Source organism: Colius striatus, chromosome 3 (assembly GCF_028858725.1).
Source record: "Colius striatus isolate bColStr4 chromosome 3, bColStr4.1.hap1, whole genome shotgun sequence".
Taxonomy (NCBI): domain Eukaryota; kingdom Metazoa; phylum Chordata; class Aves; order Coliiformes; family Coliidae; genus Colius; species Colius striatus.
The window spans coordinates 16742811-16761086 of record NC_084761.1 but is presented as its reverse complement, the minus strand read 5'-3'; the positions used below and the strand labels follow the sequence as shown (position 1 = coordinate 16761086).

The 18276-nt window shown below is 57.4% G+C and overlaps 2 protein-coding genes across 2 annotated transcripts; one reads left to right on the top strand and one right to left on the bottom strand.

The window, feature by feature from the left end:
* Positions 1–775: 775 nt before the first annotated feature.
* Positions 776–5670, bottom strand: RPUSD1 (RNA pseudouridine synthase domain containing 1). The gene is made up of 5 exons (XM_010206620.2): positions 5108–5670; positions 4877–5000; positions 4630–4732; positions 4442–4543; positions 776–3512 (listed from the first exon to the last, which is right to left on the bottom strand). The coding sequence occupies exons 1-5, from the start codon at positions 5287–5289 to the stop codon at positions 3115–3117; spliced, it is 909 nt and encodes a 302-aa protein (XP_010204922.2). The 5' UTR covers positions 5290–5670; the 3' UTR covers positions 776–3114.
* A 171-nt stretch (positions 5671–5841) lies between these two features.
* On the top strand, positions 5842–18080 carry CHTF18 (chromosome transmission fidelity factor 18). Its single transcript, XM_061993236.1, has 22 exons — positions 5842–5938; positions 6082–6246; positions 6396–6522; positions 6634–6808; positions 6896–6985; positions 7083–7135; positions 7427–7568; positions 7957–8169; positions 8910–9007; positions 9153–9276; positions 9407–9540; positions 10595–10688; positions 10762–10860; positions 11124–11254; positions 11519–11681; positions 11927–12151; positions 12242–12391; positions 12741–12871; positions 14868–15012; positions 15974–16090; positions 16892–16949; positions 17781–18080. Exons 1-22 carry the CDS (start codon positions 5857–5859, stop codon positions 17915–17917), a joined length of 2853 nt encoding a protein of 950 aa, XP_061849220.1. The 5' UTR covers positions 5842–5856; the 3' UTR covers positions 17918–18080.
* Positions 18081–18276: the final 196 nt, after the last annotated feature.

Here is an 18276-nt window from a genome sequence, read left to right as displayed (position 1 = left end):
CAACCCCAGGAGGAGCAGGCACAGGAGCCTCACCCCCAAACCTGAACGTGCCGGGGAGCATCTGCCCAACCCCCTTCCCCAGGGGCCTTGGTAGGCTCGGCTGCATCTCCCAGTGCTGAGTGGGCTCGAAACGCTCCCTGCTCCCTCCCCTTAAGCAGCTGCTTCTCTGCCCTTGCCTCGTTTATAACCTTAAAAATCTCACAACCTGAAGACAGCAAATAATTCCTTTGGGTTTTCACACCCTTTTCCAGTCACTCCACCCTTAGGAATGACCATTGATTTACAAGAGTTATATAGAAATTGCCTATGGCAGCAGCTTTCCCTGTGCACCCTGAAAACACCAGCAGCCCCAGGGCTGTTCCTCCTTCTTTCCAGGGAGAGATGCAGTGTTAGGAGTTTTTCTTCTGCCTCTGCTCTTCAGGACAATCCCAGCCACATGTGTTGGCCAGGGTGGGCAGTGGGCAGAAACAGCCCAAAGAAGGGCCAGGGCAGCAGCTTCAGCTACCTCAGGCATTCTTGGTCATCTGTGTCACAGTTACTAAATCCAGGAAGGCTTTCAGGTAGATAAACCCAGTGGTTTCGGACAGAATGATTTCAGCAGGATGAGCACAGTCCTCACCACAACAGGTTGTCCAGGTTGGAGCCCTGGGTCTGGTCCCACTGGGCCATGCTCATTCCTGGAAGCCCCCTCTGGCACTGCTCTGGCCATGCTGCAGCAATGCCCCAGCCTGTGCAGCACAGCGTGGATGGACAGACCACAGGGCAAACTGCGGGGTACACAGGGGATGGTTTACTACAGTAACGTGCATCCAGAAATATGGGCTATTGCAAGCCATACAGAACGTCACGAGACACACACACACCCGATCGCAACCCGCCCCCGGGCCTGAAAGCACGAGTGTATCCACAGATGATGCAGCTAAAGGGCCCCGTGGCAGCGAGGACAGAGAGGAGGGAGCGGGACCTGACGTGCCGTGGGAGGGGAGCCTGGAAAACAACTCTCTGCAGGGTAAGGAAAATAGATATTTATCTCTGGTTCCTGCAATGTCAGGTGAAGGTGCAGCGTGCAAAGGCTGACAGGTGGTGTGGGGTGCAAGGGCTGCTCAGCGCCGAGGCAGAGTGCTGGGGGACAGTCTGTCAGGGTCCCCTTGGCGTGGGCACGGGCTTGTCCCCATGGACCACCGTCACGCAGTGGAGACTGTTCCCACACCAGGCCCAGGGGGAGGGAAGGCTGTGTCCCGCCTCTGATGCTGCAAATCTCACCCGAAACTTCGTCAAACAGGTTCATGGCATTAATTTACAGCCTCTGGACCCGCCTGCTGCTGCCTTGCCCCTCCCTGGCCGCTCCTAGGAGATGAGGTGGGCAGGGACAGGACTCAGGAGGAAGAAGATATTATCCTGCTCCTCCAGCCACCCCTGAGCCTTCTGCCACCACAAGCCCATTGTCCCTGCTTTGTGCCCTGGGCTGGTGCCTGCAGAGCTGTGCCCCATGTGCCTGTGCTCCTCCCGCAGTGGATGGCAGAACTCACCAAGCCACGAAGGTGATGGCTGCCTCAGCCCCAGCCACATGCCACAGCACAGGAGCCTGCACCCACCCAGTGGCACTCGGAATGCAGGGGATGGGTGATGCAACCCCCCTGGGATTTCAGCTGTTTCATTCCCCTTTAGGGCAGGAATCTCGTGTGAAACTCCCGTCAGGTGCGTTTTAAATGGGACAGGGCTTGGGGGATGAGGGTAACTCGGGGCAGGTGCTGAGTGCCAAATACCCTGGGGATGGGTGCTCTGCATGCAATGGGCCCTAGCCACCTCCATTCCTTCCAGCACATGCCAGCTGCCCATCTCTCTTCATTTTCTAAATGTCCTCTAAGGGCTGCAGAGGACAAGCAGGGTGGGAAGGAGAGAGTGACGCGGCAGGACATCAACTAGCACAGCAAGGGCATTTCCAGAGAAACTGTTATTGGTATCTTACAAAGCTGAGTGACAGCATGAGAGCTGAGCTCCTTCCCACCCTTTGAATCAGTCCTCAGCCTTTCTTTCAGCTTCAACCACTTGCTCAGCTGCTCTCACTGCTTTGGAGCCCTTCGAAACTGCCCACTCAAAGGAGCTGCTCCTGATCCCTCTGGTGCTGACATCCCCACAGCAACCTGCCAGCCAGGAGCCACATGACGGGACCAAAACAGGATCATTACTCCTCCTCTGTGGGTAAAGCAGAAAGGGGCTTGTGTCCTCTGGTTACATCCATGCCCGGAATAACAGTGGGCACTAGGAAAGGCAACGCTAGTGGAATGAAAGATAAGAGCTATTAAAAAAAGCTTTGGGCTGCTGGCTATCTGACCACAGAAGTACTAAAAATACAGTCATCTCTGAGACCACCCGTATTTCAGAACTGCTAAAAGACTAAATTCTTCTCATAGAAATCTGAAAAAGTGTAAAATCCGTTTGTATCAACTCACTCACCTTCAACAAACCTTTAAAAAAACAGACGTGGGCTGAGGCAGGAAGGAAAGCTCATGAGCAGACCTGGGCAGGCAGCACATCCCAGGGGCAGGCAGAGACCTCTCCTGCACCCATCCCACAGCCCAACCCTATGGGCAACACACCTGGGGCTGCCCCAGGAATATGGGGGGCTGTAGGTGCCTCCTAAGCTCCTGCAAGCGAGCACAGCGGGATAGGGCAAAGAGAATGGGCACAAGGGACAAGGAAGCTGCACCCAGCATGTCCTCCTCTCCCTTTGCTGGGCTGCAGTTTGGCACCCTGGCACTGAGGGTTCATGCCCCACGTCCATTGCAGTGAAGGCAGCACGTGTGCTGCCCCTGCTGTGCCTGAGCTCTGGGACAGGGACCTAAAGCTTTGGGGTCACTCTAAGCTGGTACGTGACACTGACTCTGCTGTTGAGGCCCAGAATTAGGAAAAGGGCATCCAGTGGCTAGATGGATGATGCGTACATTAAAAAATAAACCCATCCTAATTGCTGCTAAATTCTGCCTAATCCCAGCCCCAGAAGTGAGGGAAGCCATGGCATACAGCAAGTGCAGACGTGCAGTCAGCGGTGAGCTCCATGGGGACCCACTGGGACGAAAATGGAGCATTGGGCTGGAAATGCAGAGACGTGGCTCACTCCAAAGCCCACTCGGCCAACCACTGCTCACACTGGGCTCGCTGCTCCTCCGTCTCCAGGCTCTTGGCTTCACTCAGTGCCTCCTCTCCTTGGCCACCAAGCACGACTTCCCGGCTCTCCTCCTCCTCCTTCTGCAGCACCTTGTCCTTCAGCTCTTGGATGGTCTCATCCAGGCGGTGAGTGACGTGGTGGGGCACCCAGTTGGTGTCCATGGCGGTGATGAAGGGGTCGGGCGCGCAGACCTCGATGAGCTCCTTACCGGTGGGGATGCGCAGGTAGTAGGCGTGGAGCATCATCCTGTAAGGGCTGCTGTCCTTCTTGTGGCTGTAGGTGAAGTCCCCCACGATGGGGTGGCCGATGGCGCTGCAGTGAACTCGGAGCTGATGAGTCCTCCCTAGGGAGAGTTGTAACAGAGCAAGTGGGGACACAGGTTATCCCCAAACATCTCCTTGAGAGCACAGTGGTGGGAGGTAATGATGCACCAAATGGCATTTCACAGAACCCCTGAATGGTGAGGGTTGGAAGGGACCTCTAGAGATCATCCAGTCCAACCCCTCTGCTAAAACAGGTTCACCTTGAACAGGTCACACAGAAACATGTCCAGGCAGATTTGGAAACCTCCAGAGAAGAGACTCCACATCCTCCCTGGGCAGCCTGTGCCAGGGCTCCCTCACTCAAACAGCTAAGTTTTTCCTCATATTCAAATAGAACTTTTTGTGTTCCAGCTTGTGCCTGTTACCCCTTGTCCTGCCACTGGCCATCACAGAAAAAACACTGGCCCCATCCTCCTGACATCCACCTTTTAGGTGATTATCAGCATTGATAGTCCCCTCTCAGACTTCTCCAGGCTAAATAGCCCCAGGTCTTGAAACCTTTCTTTGTCAGAGGGATGTTCCAGTCCCCTCATCATCTTAGCCTTCTGCTGAACTCTCTCTAGCAGTTGCCTGTCTCTCTTGAGCTGGGAAGCCCAGAACTGTACACAGGACTCCAGATGAGGCCTCACCAGGGCAGAGTAGAGGGGAAGGAGAACCTTGCTCAACCTGCTGGCCACACTCTTTTTAATGCACCTCAGGATGCCACTGGGCTTCACGGCCACGAGGGCACATTGCTGGCTCACGGTTAGTTTGCTGCCCCACCGAGAACCCTCTGAGATCACTGTCTCTCTGCTTCCTCAGGCTTCACTTTGCCCCCCATGCCCACACTGTGGCCGAGGCCCAGGGCTGCAGCACCTCTGCCTCCCCTGCCTGTCCAGCTGCAACATCTGGTGCTGTCAGGACAGGCACTGCTGCAGCTCCCCACACTGCCCCAGCCCTGAGCTCCCACCTGTCAGCGGCTGCAGCAGCACTTTGGTTACAGGGTCTCCACTGTAGGATCCGTGCTCCAGCACTATCAGCTCTGACTGGCAAGGCTTGGGATTTTCACAGCCTGCAACAAGATCCAGAGAGGGGTCAGCTCCCCCAGCGCAGGCTGGGAGGCCTGGGCAGTGCAGACAGGGTGTGGGAGACGCTCACCCTCCATCCCATCGATGCACATCATGTGGGTCATGCCCTCAGTCGTGTTCTTCCCGATGGCGTAGCTGATTGTCATGCGGCTCTGGCTGACATGTCCCCTGACCTGCAGGGCAGAAAGCCTGTTTGCAACCCAAGCCCTGGCCCTTGCTCCTCACCGATGCCAGACTGACAAGAAGCAGAGGCCAAGCTGTGATTCTGCAAACTCAGGAGGTATGTCCTGAAGCGGGGCCTGGCAGGGTGGGCTTACCAGGGCGAGATAGGCTTTGGTCACCAGCCGGTCTTTGAAACACTTGTAGGCGCTGCCAGCTGCCGCCTTGTTGAGCGCGACACACAGAGCCCCGCTGGTGGAGAAGTCAAGTTGGTGACAGAACCTGGGGAGAAGATGGGGGACAGAGGAGCATCCCGAGGAGCATCCCTCCGGCAGTATCCCCTGCTGGGGCTGGCTCAGGGGCAGGGCAGAGCCTGGGCTGGTGCTCACCTGAAGCCGTAGTAGGTGTCGGGGTCAGCCAGCTCAGGGAAGCGGTGCTTGAGCTGGCTCTGCAAGGTCAGCGTCTCGTACCACATCTTGCTGTCGATGCGGATGTCCCAGTGCTTGTTGACCACGATGAAGTCGGAGCTCTGGTACAGGATGGACAGGTTGTCGATGGTGCCCGGCTCCATGGCCAGCGCCCTGCGGGGAGCGCGGGGGGGAATCGTCCCGGTGTCACATGAAGTCACACCGTACGGCTCTGCCGACGGCCCGCTGTCACGCCGGGAGGCCCCGTCCCGCCGGCACGCGTGGAGGCGCCGCAGCCGCACGGCGCCGGGCCCATCCTTCCCGACGGTGGGGTTCGGCCTTTCCCCCCTTCCGGGATGGGATCCTGCGGGACCGCACGACCGCAGACACAGCGGGGGGGACACGGCAGCGAGGGGACACGCGCGGCGGCGGGACGCGGCGGGGAGAGCGCGGACCCTGCCGAGGGGCACACGGCGCAGCGCCGAGGGGACGCCACCAGCCCCCGCCCGCCCCGCGCCCCCCGCAGCGCTGTCCGCGGGCCGGGCCTGCGGGGCGCCGAGCGACTACATCGTCTCCAGCGCCGGCGCCAGGCCGCGCGTCGCGTCCAATCGGCGCGTCCAGCCGCGCGTCGCGTCCAATCAGCGCCGCCACCGCTTCCGGCCGGCGCGCCGCGTCCAATCAGCGGCGTCCCCGCTGCGGCGCGGCGGGCGGAAGCGCGGCCGGCGCGGCCCATGGCGGGCGCCGGGGAGAGCCCCGAGGAGGGTTTCTACCAGCGCTTCGCCGACGAGCTGGAGGCGCTGGCGGAGCTGGGAGGTGGGAGCGCTGCGGCACTGGAGGTGGTGGCAGAGGAGGGAGGGAGCGGGCAGGGGCCGGGCTTTGCGCGGCCGGCCGCGGGACCGCGTGTGCCCGGCCCACCGTGGGTCTCCGGCAGCGGCCCGTAACAACGTCTCTTACAGATGACCCGTTCCCACCCCTTGGCCCCAAAACCTCCCAGTTCCGGGGTAGGAGGCGTGTGCCGGAGGAGCCCGACCCCATCGGAGACGCTGTTGGAGGCCCCAACCCACGGAAGAGGGACCGGGGCTGCGACCCGCCCGTCTCCCCGCCTCTGCCCGCAGACCGCAGTAGGTTTCACCCGAGCCGTGTCTGCAGCCCCGGTGGGTCCCCGGGTGCTGTTGGCCCCTTCCTCTGCCTCCTTCCCAGGAGCGCTGCAGGGTGCTGCTACCCTCGGGCGATTATGCTTCTGTTCCTTCTGCCCTGGTGTCTCTCACAGCACCAAAAGCAAAGCGACAACGCTTGGAAGCTGTTAAGAAGCTCAGCTTTGGTGAGGAGGATGAGTTGACTCCTGATGTCATCTGGGATGCTGGTCCAGAGGCACCTTCTACTCTGCAGACTGCCAGGTCAGCCACTGTGAACCCCGCTTTTAGCAGGGGTGGAACCCACCAAAGGTGTGGTTCAAGGCCCCTTTCCCTCATCCCTCATCCCTGCTAAAGGAATCTGATGTTCTCCAGCTCAGACCACCTGGAGGTAAGTGGCATGGCCCCGCTGCAGACCACACCGCCCTCCGAGAGGAAGCAGGTCCTCAAGCGGCCACCCATCCTGGAGGACTACATCAATGTGACATCCACCGAGGGCACCAGGGTCTTCATGGTCGTGAGGGAAGATCCCTTCAGGACAGGGGTGGAGGTATCTGAAGGGATCTTTGAGGAAGGGGTGAAATGTTTGTGCTGAGCATCGATGTGATGATCGGTGTGTGTCCTCTGGTCCTTGCAGCACCCCGACTCTCTGGGCTGGAATGCACGGAGGCCACTCCACTTGCTGGGGGTGCCTTTCTCCTACCTGAAGGAACAAGTGAATGCAGAGGTATCACGTCGTACCCAGACCTTCCCGTCTTCCCCTGCTGTCCCTGTGGGTTATTGGGTTGTCTCTGACCTCACCTCTTGCCGTCTTTGTTCTCAAGCGTCGAAGGCATGTTCTGGAGGCATCACAGCAGCTGACAGAGATAATAAACAGGTGAGACACTGGGATGAAATCCCACTCTTATCCCTGCTGTGCTGGTGGATACAGCTCCCAGGATGCTCTGGTGGGCAGACACACTGCATTGCCTTCCTGGGCTCAGCTCCTTCCTCTGTGGGCCATGATAAGTTTTAAGTCTGTCCTCAGCCAGATCCTTCTGAAGTCCAGGATTTGGGGACATACAAGCAGAGGAGCCTCTTAGCCCTCAGCGTCCCCAGCTTGGGAAGTCTGGGTGTAATTCCCAGCCCTGCTTTGGCTCCCTGGGTTAATTCTTTTTTATTCTTTCAGTTGCCTTGAGAGTGAGACCAGCACCCAGAGCTCAGAGCCCAGCGGGGAAGCAGAGCTGGCACCTGAGGAGGAATCTGCACAGCATTGCCTCTGGGTGGACAAGTTCACTCCCCGGCGCTACGTAGAGCTGCTCAGTGATGATGTGAGCTGTTAGGATAAGTGGGGGCTTGGGACTGGGGCGGGTTTACCACTTATATAGCTCTTCCTTAGCGCTGTGGGATCCAGGTTCTATGGTGCTGCCTTTGACCGTGGGGCTTCCAAGGTGGCTTGTCCTGGGTTGCCGTGCAGGACAGTGGCTGAGGCGGGAGGGGAAGCTGTGAACTGGTGCAGAGAGAGGCCAGGTGGAAACCTGGTTCCCACCGCTGGGGGTGACATGCTGTGCCCTCGAGGTGTGACTGGGCAGACTCACTCTGCGCTGCCTTCCTGGGCTCAGCTCCTTCCTCTGAGGGCCATGATCGTTTTAAGTCTGTCCTCAGCGAGATCCGTCTGAGGTTTGATGGGATTTGCTTTTGTTCTTGCCCAACATGCAGTACACAAACCGCTGCCTTCTGAAGTGGCTTAAGCTCTGGGACACAGTGGTATTTGGGAAGGAGAAGGCTGTGAAGAAGGCCAAGCCCAGCACTGGAGTTCATCCTCCCTTCAACCAGTCCAAGGAGCAGCAGAATAAGTGGAAAACAAAGGTCCAGCTCACAGAGGAGATTCTGGAGGCTGAGCTGGACCAGCACAAGAGACCCAAATACAAGGTGAGCAGGCCAGGATGCTGCAGCAATAGGTCTTTCTATCCCACTCACCCTCTCACCAAGGTGAGAAGCGGGGACTTCTCTTTCTTTCCACTACAGATCTAGGAGAAAATTGGATTCCGTGTTTCTTATTAGTGAACCTGGGGTTTTCTCATTTCTTCTCTTTTGGCTTGAGTAACATGATACCAAGTTGTGGGGAATAGGCTTCCCCCAGGCACATTAAATAGGCCAGTTGAGGAAAGAACTACTCTTTTTAGCAGAGGTTGGCCATGACTTTGTTTGTTAGGGACAGACGTGACATGGCTTTGAGCTGGAGTTTCTGCATCTGGGGAAGAGGAATGGTGGTGTTCAGTGCTAAGGGCAGCAGAGATAACATACCCAGGGCAGCTTACCAGCTTCAGCTTGTCCAGTGGGAGGATATGAAAAGGGGGAGCAGAACCAGATCCTAACAGCATTGCTTCTCTGGAGTGTAATTCTGGAAGGGATTCTGTGTAGCCTTTTCTACCTGTTGGCCTGCAAACTTGAACACACGTGTGAGAGATGCTGAAGGTTTCTGGTATATTCTCCTCCAGTGACTCTCCCTTTTCTCAGTACGTCCACCAGCCAGCGCAGCAGCTCCCAAGGGTTGAAGCCGGCCGGTTTGCAGGCTGCAGAGCCCTGTCCCCGTGCGTGGCAGCCTTGCTGAGTGCTGGAGGTAGCCCTGCCTCGCTGCCTGCCGGGCTGACGTTACCCCTCTGCCACAGGTAGCCCTGCTGTGTGGCCCACCTGGCTTGGGCAAGACCACGCTGGCCCACGTCATCGCGAGGCACGCGGGGTACAATGCCGTGGAGATGAACGCCAGGTGAGTGGCTGCTGGCTGCCTAGCCCTGCCCTGCCCTGCCCTGGCCCGAAGCCAGTGGAGCTGGTGCCGTGCCTGAGCTGATGCCACGCCAGAGTGACGCCACGCCAGAGGTGCCACAGCAGCCCAGCACTGTCTGGTCTTGCAGTGATGACCGCAGCCCTGAGGTTTTCAAAACCCGCATCGAAGCTGCCACCCAGATGAAGTCTGTGCTGGGCGCCAACGAGAAGCCCAACTGCCTGATCATCGATGAGATAGACGGCGCGCCCGCGGTGAGCCCAGCTGGCAGCTGCACATCTTTGGCTTGAAAATTGCCCTCATCCATTTTAGGAGTGGTGCCTTGGCTCTGAAGAGCAAGAATTCATCCCTTCTCCCCTTGATTGATTTCTCCCCCCCCCCAAGGCATCTATCAACGTGCTGCTGAACATCATCCACCGTAAGGACGCGGAGTGTGAGACGGCGGCGGGTGCAGGCCGGCGGCGGCGGCACGAGGGAGGGCTGCTGCTCAGGCCCATCATCTGCATCTGCAATGACCAGTTAGTATCACCACCGTGACGGGGAGGGGTGGAGAGCTGGAGCCCCTGCCCCAAATGAGGAGGTGGCTGCTGTTGCCTCCAGCCAAAGCCTTAGAATCATAGAGTCATTTTGGTTGGAAAAGACCTTTAAGCTCATTGAGTCCAACCCTTCCCCTCACACTGCCAAGCCCACCCCTAACCCATGTCCTTCAGCACCTCAGCTACATGGCTTTGCAATAGCTCCAGGGATGAGGACTCCACCACCTCCCTGAGCAGCCTGGGACAGTGTCACATCTCAGTAAAAAAGTTCATCCCAATCTCTAAACCTCTTCTGGCACAACTTGAGGCCATTTCCTCGTGTCCTGTTACTTGTTACTGGGGAGAAGAGACTGACCCCCACCTCACTACAGCCTCCTGTCAGGGAGTTGTAGAGAGTGATCATGTCTCCCCTCAGCCTCCTCCAGACTAAACACCCACAACTCCCTCAGCTGCTTCCCATCAGACTTATGCTCAAGACCCTTCCCCAGCTCCAGTGCCTGTCTTTGAATACGCTCCAGCACCTCAGTGTCTTTCTTATACCTAAGAGCCCGACGCTGAACGCAGCACTTGAAGTGTGGCCTCACCAGGGCTGAGTACAGGGGGACAATCACTGTCCTGGTCCTACTGGTCACACTGATTGTGATAGAAGCCAGGATGCCATTGCCTATCTTGGCCACCTGGGTATGCTGCTGGCTCATGTTAAGCCACTGTGGACAAACTCCCCCAGGTCCTTTGCACTGGACAGCTTTCTAGCCACTCTGCTCCAAGCCTGTGGCATTGCATGGGGTGTTTGTGCCAAGTTATCTGCCAGCAGACCTGCATAAAACTAGAAGACACTCAGCTTTCCTGGAACCCCACAGGTTTCATACCTGCTGGGGGGACCTGCTGCTCAGTGTGAGCATCACTGGTTGTGTTTGTGCATGCCCAGGTGTTCAGTGGTGTACAGGCAGCTGCTAAGCCACCCATCTCTGTCTTTGAGCAGGGCATTAATAGCTGGATGTCTTCACTCAGAGCCCGCTGTGTTTCCCCCCGCCAGGTACGTCCCTGCCCTCCGGCCGCTGCGGCAGCAGTCCTTCCTGTTGACCTTCCCTCGGACGGCGCCGTCCCGGCTCGCCCAGCGGCTCTGCGAGGTGCGGGGTGGGCCGGGGCTCCTCGGGGCCCCCCGGCCAGCGGATCCCCTGTGCTGACCGCTGTCTCTGGCAGATTGTGCTGCAGCAGGGCATGCGGGCGGACACGGGCGCGCTGCTGGCGCTCTGCGAGAAGGCCGAGAACGACATCCGCTCCTGCATCAACACCCTGCAGGTACCGCCGGCACCGGGGGCCTCAGGGGCATGGGCTTGCTCTGGCTTGTCATCTGGGCTCAGATGGGGATGAATGGAGAAAAAACGTGTCCTGGGCAGATCCTTACAGCATCCACCCTTTTCCCTCTGCTGTTTTTATCCTTGACTGCCTTACAAAGGGAGGAAGAGCAAGGTGCCACTGTCTCCAGCTTTCCCCAGCTGCTGTGGGCATCCCCTCCCTCCCTGCAGCACCCATTTCCCCCAGGCCCCTCACTTGTGTTGCAGTTCCTGCACAGCCGAGGCCAGAAGGAGCTGAGCGTGCAAGTGGTGCAGACGATGAAGATCGGCTTGAAGGACCAAAACAAGGGACTTTTCTCCATCTGGCAGGAGATCTTCCAGCTGCCAAAGGTCCAAAGGTAAAGGGGTGATATTTATTGGGTCTGCTTTGGGGACAGCTTCTTGCTGCTTCCTGACCTGCTTGCAAGGTAGAAAAACCTGAAAGGTCCCGAGAGCTGGTCAGCCCTGCAGCAGCCACAGCTTTGTTTCAGCAGATCTGTGCGTCCAAATGCTCTTTGGCTGCTCTCTTGAGTGCCCCATCATTTGGCATCAGCATTGCCTTCAGTTCACCTTGCAAGGGTTGAAATGTTCCTTGCTGAGCTCTCCTCTTTGGGCTGTCCCAGGCACAGGGTAGGGATGGACCCCACTTTGCCGGCTCAGCTCCTGGTGGGTGATGAGGACCTGTCACACCTCGGCGGGACAGCTGCCTTCAACACGTCTTCACACCGCTTCCACCACATCCTGCACCTCGCCGTCTCCTCAGGGGAGCAGGAGAAGCTGGGCCAGGTAGAGCACCTGATGGTGGGGGGAAGAGCTGGACCCTTCCTCTGCTGTGTTGGCTGGAGCGAGGGCAGCTCCTGATCCAGAGGGTCGTGGCTGGGAGGTGCCTCGGGAGATCCCTCCCCACAGTTGGACTGTGCTGATTTGGAGTGGAGTGGTGGGGTGTAACGATGGAACTGGGCTGAGGGGGCTGCTCTGACAGCACCATCTGCCCAGCCTCGAGCCGTCTCTGATCGTGTGTCCACTTCCAGGGTCTGTACGAGAATTTCCTGAACATGAAGCTGCGGGACTCCAGTTTAAGCTCGGTGTGCTTGGCCCTGGAGTGGTTGGGCTTCTCCGACCTGCTGAGCCAGGCTGTCCTGCACGGGCAGCGCTTCCAGCTGATGCGGTACCTGCCCTTCCTGCCCGTGGCTTTCCACATGCTTTTTGCAGCCACCACCATCCCCCGGCTCGCCTACCCCAGCAGCCAGCACGAGGCAAGGACGGGGCAGGGCACGGCGGCAGCGTGGCTGCAGCTCTGTCACCTGCAGGGCTGCAGCTGAGCCATCCCTGCCCTTTCCACTCAGGCCCTGGCCAAGCTGAACCACATGCAGAACCTCGTGGTGTCCATGGTGTCGGGGATAACGCCCAGCGCCCGCAGCCGCGCCGGGCAGCAGTCCCTGGTCTTGGAGGTGCTCTGTCTGCTGCTGGACATCATCACCCCAAAGCTCCGACCGGTGAGTGCCCACCAGCCCCCTCACTGCGGTCACAGGAGTCCTGCCTGGGTGATGTGTCCCCTCTGCAAACCCCCCACGAGGGCTGGGACACGTTCCCCTTGCTGCCTCGCCCAGGCTGAGCTATCCCAAACCTCTCTCCCAAATTTGGGGTGGATTTGGTGTTGCAGCAGATGCAGGAGTCAGAGGCAAGGCAAGTCCCTAATAGGAACCTAAACATGTCCTGAGCCTCGTGGGTGTTAACTGTCCTTTCTCATGTAGAGACAAACCCTGTGCTTCAAGTTATTTTTATGTTTAGAAGTTATTAAGTGTTAGGTTAGTGATGCTCTCCCCTTGCTGGGCTCCTCCCTAGGTGAACACCCAGCTCTACAGCCTGAAGGAGAAGCAGCAGCTGGCAGACCTCATCAGCATCATGCTGGCCTACAACCTCACCTACCACCAGGAACGCCTGCCTGAGGGCCAGTACATCTACAAGCTCGACCCGTAAGTCCCAAGGGTGGTGGGAAGATGTAGAGGTTGAAGATAACAGCAGAGGGTTCAGGCAGGAGTATGAACCAGAGAGTGTGGTGGCTGGCACTGAGTTGGTTTCTTGCAGCTGGAGCTCAGAGGTTTCAGGAGCTACAGCGCAGTCTGACTGCCCCCGTCACCCCTCAGGCTGAGGCTGAAGAGAGACTGGTTGTGCTGTAATGAGGTTAAAGGAGAGGAAGCAGCTGCCTTTGGCTCACTGGAGCTGGCAGACGAGGGACCAATGCTGCTGGAGGCTGGTGGCAGGAGGGCAGAGCGGGTCTGCCTGGGCACAGCCACACAGGAGGTCCCTGTAGCCATGGGTGACTTACAGCCAGCCACCACTAGACTTGAGTCTCACTATTCTGTGTGTGCAGAGCCCTAAATGCTCCCAAGGCTTCAGTGCAGTAACACAGACCCAACCACAGCTAGGAGCAACACTAATGTCTTCCTGGTGCAAAGTTAATTACAAAAATTAGCCTCTGTTAAATCAAGCAGCTGTATCTAATTACAGTGAGGCACTTGAGTATTTTTCCCCCCTGGAAAGGCCTGTAGGGGCTGTGAGGAGCCAACCTCCTCTCCCTCCCTGCACAGGGCTGGGCCACCAGAACGTGGCTCTGGCATGCTGGGAGCTGTGTGGCACAAGCACCTGCTTTGCTTTGCTTTGCTCTTTTTGTGAGTTCTGCACCCATTGGCTGACCTTGTGCAATGATGGTTGGGATCATGGGGGTGTCACGTCCCAGTGACACCTGGGAGTCGTGTCCCAGCTTCTGCCTGGCAAACAAAGCTGTTGTTGACAGCAAAACCTGTATTTTGTCTTAAAAATCATAGGTCTGACAGCTAATTTCTAAGTGACTGCAAAGCCATCTGACAGAGGACTTTGCTGCCTTTGTTTTAAAGGGAATAATACTGAGTGTGAGTAAAGTGAACTATTTGCGGCCCCACTGGCTCCCTGGTGCTGGGGCTGCACCTGGGCTTGGGCTGTGCTGCCACAGAGCAGGTGCACCAGCCTCAGTAAGAATAAAACTGCTCTCATTAGCTGACATTACTGTCCATGACCATATCTCAATTAGTGCCCGGAACTGGCTGCAGCTGTCACCGGACAGGGCAGCGGTGGGGAAATGCAGGCACTGTGGCCAGGGGCACACTGAGAGGCCAGGGAGGACAGGCCTGGGGTCAGATTGGGAACAACCCCACACACCAGTACAGGCTGGGGATTGACGTGCTGAAGAGCAGCTCTGCAGAGAGAGACCTGGGAGTCCTGATTGATAATAAGCTAAATATGAGCCAGCAATGTGCCCTCGTGGCCAAGAAGGCCAATGGCATCCTGGGATGCATCAAGAAGAGTGTGGCCAGCAGGTCATGAGAGGTTCTCCTCCCCCTCTACTCTGCCCTGGTGAGGCCTCATCTGGAGTCCTGTGTCCGGCTCTGGGCTCCCCAGCTCAAGAGGGACAGAGAACTCCTGGAGGGAGTCCAGTGAAGGGCTACCAAGATGATCAGGGGAATGGAGCATGTCTCTGATGAGGAAAGGCTGTGAGACCTGGGGCTGTTTAGCCTAGGGAAGAGAAGACTGATGGGGAACCTGATCACCACTTATAAGTACCTAAAGAGTGGTTGTCAGGAGGATGGAGTGAGACTTTTTTCTGTCATCTCTAGTGACAGGACAAGGGGTGATGGACACAAGCTGGAACACAAAAAGTTCCCCTAAAACACAAGGGGAACTTTATTGTTCAGGTGAGGGAGCCCTGGCACAGGCTGCCCAGGGAGAGCGTGGAATCTCCTTCTCTGGAGGTTTCCAAATCTGCTTGAACACGTTCCTTTGCCCTCTGGGGGAGGGGAACCTGCTTTAGCAGGGAGTTGGAGATGAGATCTAGAGGTCTCTCCCAACCCCCCCCTTTCTGGGTTTCTGTGGTACTGCTTGGAGAGCTTTTTGAGTACTGATTTCTTTTCTCTGCTTCCCCCCTGGGTGCTGCAGGAATGTGGAGGATGTGTGCCGGTTCCCAGACCTGCCAGCCCGCAGGCAGCTGACCTACCAGGCCAAGCAGCTCATTGCTAGGGAAATCGAGCTGGAGAAGATGAGGAGGACGGAGGCTTTGCTGCAGGCACGGAACCAGGGCGAGGTAGGGAGGGCTTACTGTGTCCTGTGGCTTCAGGGGGGTCTGTGGATGGGGATAAAGTCCTCAGGGCCAGGGTGGGGGACCTGGTGTTTCCAAAGCAGCCCATGGCTTTTGCTCTGCAAATGGAAATCCAGGATTAACCCCCGAGTCGCAGCAGTCTCCCTGCACATCTGTCTCCAGGCAGTACATCTGTGCTGGGGTGATGAGCCCCAAGGGATCATCTTTGTATAGGAATTGTGGGAAGAAACCCTCCCTGTGAGGGGGAAAAACCTCTGACTGTAACAAGGGCTGCACAGGAGGGGAATTTTACTTTGTCTGTCTGCAATTTGGACGTGTCTGTGGGGTTGCTGACCTGCGCTCTCCTGCCTGCCCCTGCCCTTGCTGCTTCATTTTGGTCCTCTGGTCCCAAAGCCCTCAGGAGGGGCAGAGTTACTCCGCCCACTGCTGAAACCCTCTGTCGAGCAGCAGGCAGGAGAGGGTAGGAATGAGTGGAAAAAGGCTGAGAAACATCTTGAGTGTAGCTGGTGCCTGCCCTGCCCAGGTGCTGTGGGGATAATTAATCCCTGAGAGCCCCTTCTTGCAGCAGAAGGGCTTTCTCAGGGGATGCTTGGGGGAAAAGAGAAGCCGGAAAAACATCTCTGAAGGCTCCTTGTTGACATGATGCCGACTGTGGAGTCCCAGGGAAAGGGGCAGTGAACACATGGGTGCCCAAAGCTCTGTGGGGGCTAATCCCATGTGCTGCTGGGAGAGGGAAAACGATGACAAACCCCCCCCCAGGTTGTTGGGATGTTGTAATCAAATCCAGCGGCAAACAGGAGGCGTGTGGGATGGGTGACAGGGCACCGTCCTGCCCTGGGCTGTGCGTCACTGGGGCCAGGGAGGGATGGTGGTGATGGGGTTGGATGCCCAACCCTTGAGTTCACTGGCCCCGAGGGGACCCTGGCTCAGGACTGTGTCCCCACAGGAGCCTGGGTATGGCCTCAGCAAGGCAGAGGAAGAAGCGGCAACAGGGCCAGCCGGAACCCCCAACCACCAGCAGCGCCTGGAGCACATCGTCCGGAGGGCAGCGGTGGAGGACAAGGTGAGGGGCTGCCGTTCCCGCCCAGTTTCCTGGCAGCACATACCTGGGCTGCTGGAGACTCACCCTCTCCACCAGCATTTGTTTATTTTTTGGTGACAGGGAACCCCTCAGCGCCACCATTGCATCACTGGGTTTGCAGCATCAGGTTGAATTAGAGCTGGGTGACAGTGACAGACGTGCCCCACAATGTTTTGTAGGGATGAGGAAGGAAAGAGATGCGAATAGGTTAAAATAGCTGAATTTTGGCTCAGTGGGAGGTGTGGGGAGGTAGACACTCAGCTCAGGGAGGTACACAGACAGCTTGGGGGGCTGTGGGGATAGATATCAGAGCCAGGCTGCTCCCACCCTAGGCATCCCAGTGTGTACCAGGAGGAGCAAGAGGTGTTCCCCTGCCACCAGCCCTCTCAGTTTCAAGGCCTTGGCCACCAATAAAACCCTGCTGTAGTATGATGAGCCATAAAGTTTATCTTTCTCCCCTATTTTTGAATGCAGTTTGCATTTTACTGAGCCTGCCAGCTCTGCCTGCAGGATTTGCATCCAACTCCTGCTCAGTGGCTTCCTCCTGTGCTGGGGATTGGAAGGGGGAAGGGGCTGGTGCAGCCCTGAGTGCGGGGTGATGGCCACACACCAGCACCAGCAAGGGACTCTTCTGGGCTGACTGCCTGGAGCTGACTTGGCCTAAAATTGGGCAGAGCTGAGTGGGGTCACTGAGGTCTGGCCTTGCACCAAGCTGCCAGAGAGAAAATGGGCTGACTCTAAACAGCCTCTGAATGTGACTCACCTCCTTTTTGTTTTCCACAGCCTGAGACCGACTTCTTTGGGCGGCCGCTGCAGCGGCAGCGGGTGGCTGTGGACCCGGGTAGGTGGCAGAGGGATGGGGTGGCTGCAGGTGGCCCCAGCCCCAGGGGTGTGGCAGAGGGATGGGGTGGCCATGGGGTGGCTGCAGGTGGCCCCAGCCCCAGGGAGGTGGCAAAGGGATGGGGTGGCTATAGAGTGGCTGCAGGTGGCCCCAGCCCCAGGGGTGTGGCAGAGGGATGGGGTGGCCATGGGGTGGCTGCAGGTGGCCCCAGCCCCAGGGAGGTGGCAAAGGGATGGGGTGGCCATGGAGTGGCTGCAGGTGGCCTCAGCTCCTGGGGGATGGCAGAGGGATGGGGTGGCCATGGAGTGGCTGCAGGTGGCCTCAGCCCCAGGGAGGTGGCAGAGGGATGGGGTGGCCATGGAGTGGCTGCAGGTGGCCTCAGCTCCTGGGGGATGGCAGAGGGATGAGGTGGCTGTGGGTGCTCCTGGGGAGGTCACTGTATTCGCAGTACTCAGGACCCACACACTCACCCAAAGAGGCTGTGACTCGTCAGCAGGGTGGGAAAGGGGGATGGAACAAACTGCCCTTGATGCCACAGGCAGGGAAGTGCCTGTGGGCAGGCTGGTGGCTTCTGGCAGTGTCCAAAGAGCCAACAACATACTGAACTAGAAAGCTCAGCTGTGGGTGCTGCAGGGTATGGGACATGGGAGTATCACCTCTGCCCTTACAAAGCCCCCGTGTTCCTGGGGGGCAGCTCCTCACCTTCTCTGTGCAGCCTGGGCACAGGCTGTAACTTAAAATTCAGAGTTTTTGCAAGTTTTTGCCATTGATCTTTGCCCCTGCAGCCCCTCAGTTTTTGCAAGTTTTTGCCATTGATCTTTGCCCCTGCAGCCCCTCAGGCCTCCAAGGAAGAGTCGATCGAGAGCCAGATGGGAAAGGCCGTGGGGAGGAGCGACGTCTGGTTCCGGTTTAACGAAGGGTTTTCCAACGCCGTCAGGAGGAACATCTACATCAAGGACCTGCTCTAGCAGAGATGAAACCAGGAATTCTACAGGCAGAACTGAAAGGATAAGCTGGCTTTTGGCTTTCTAAGCCATGGATTAGGTGTCTGTGCATGCTCCTTTTTTTGGGGGTATTTTTTTAGTGCCCACTTGTTTTGTTTAGGAAAAAAATAAAATGTATTAAAAATTATTCACGAAGTGTTGTTCTGTTTATTTCATTTGTAAGCCCTTAATTGCCATATTTTTGCCTGTTTTGCTGCAAAATTGTGTCCTACAGTATACAAAAGAGTATTTAAAATGACTGAAAATGTTTCTTATAAAAGTTTTCTTCCTTTACAAGCTGAAAAACCTGCCTGCTTGGCGATGGCAGAGGTGAGCTGAGCTCT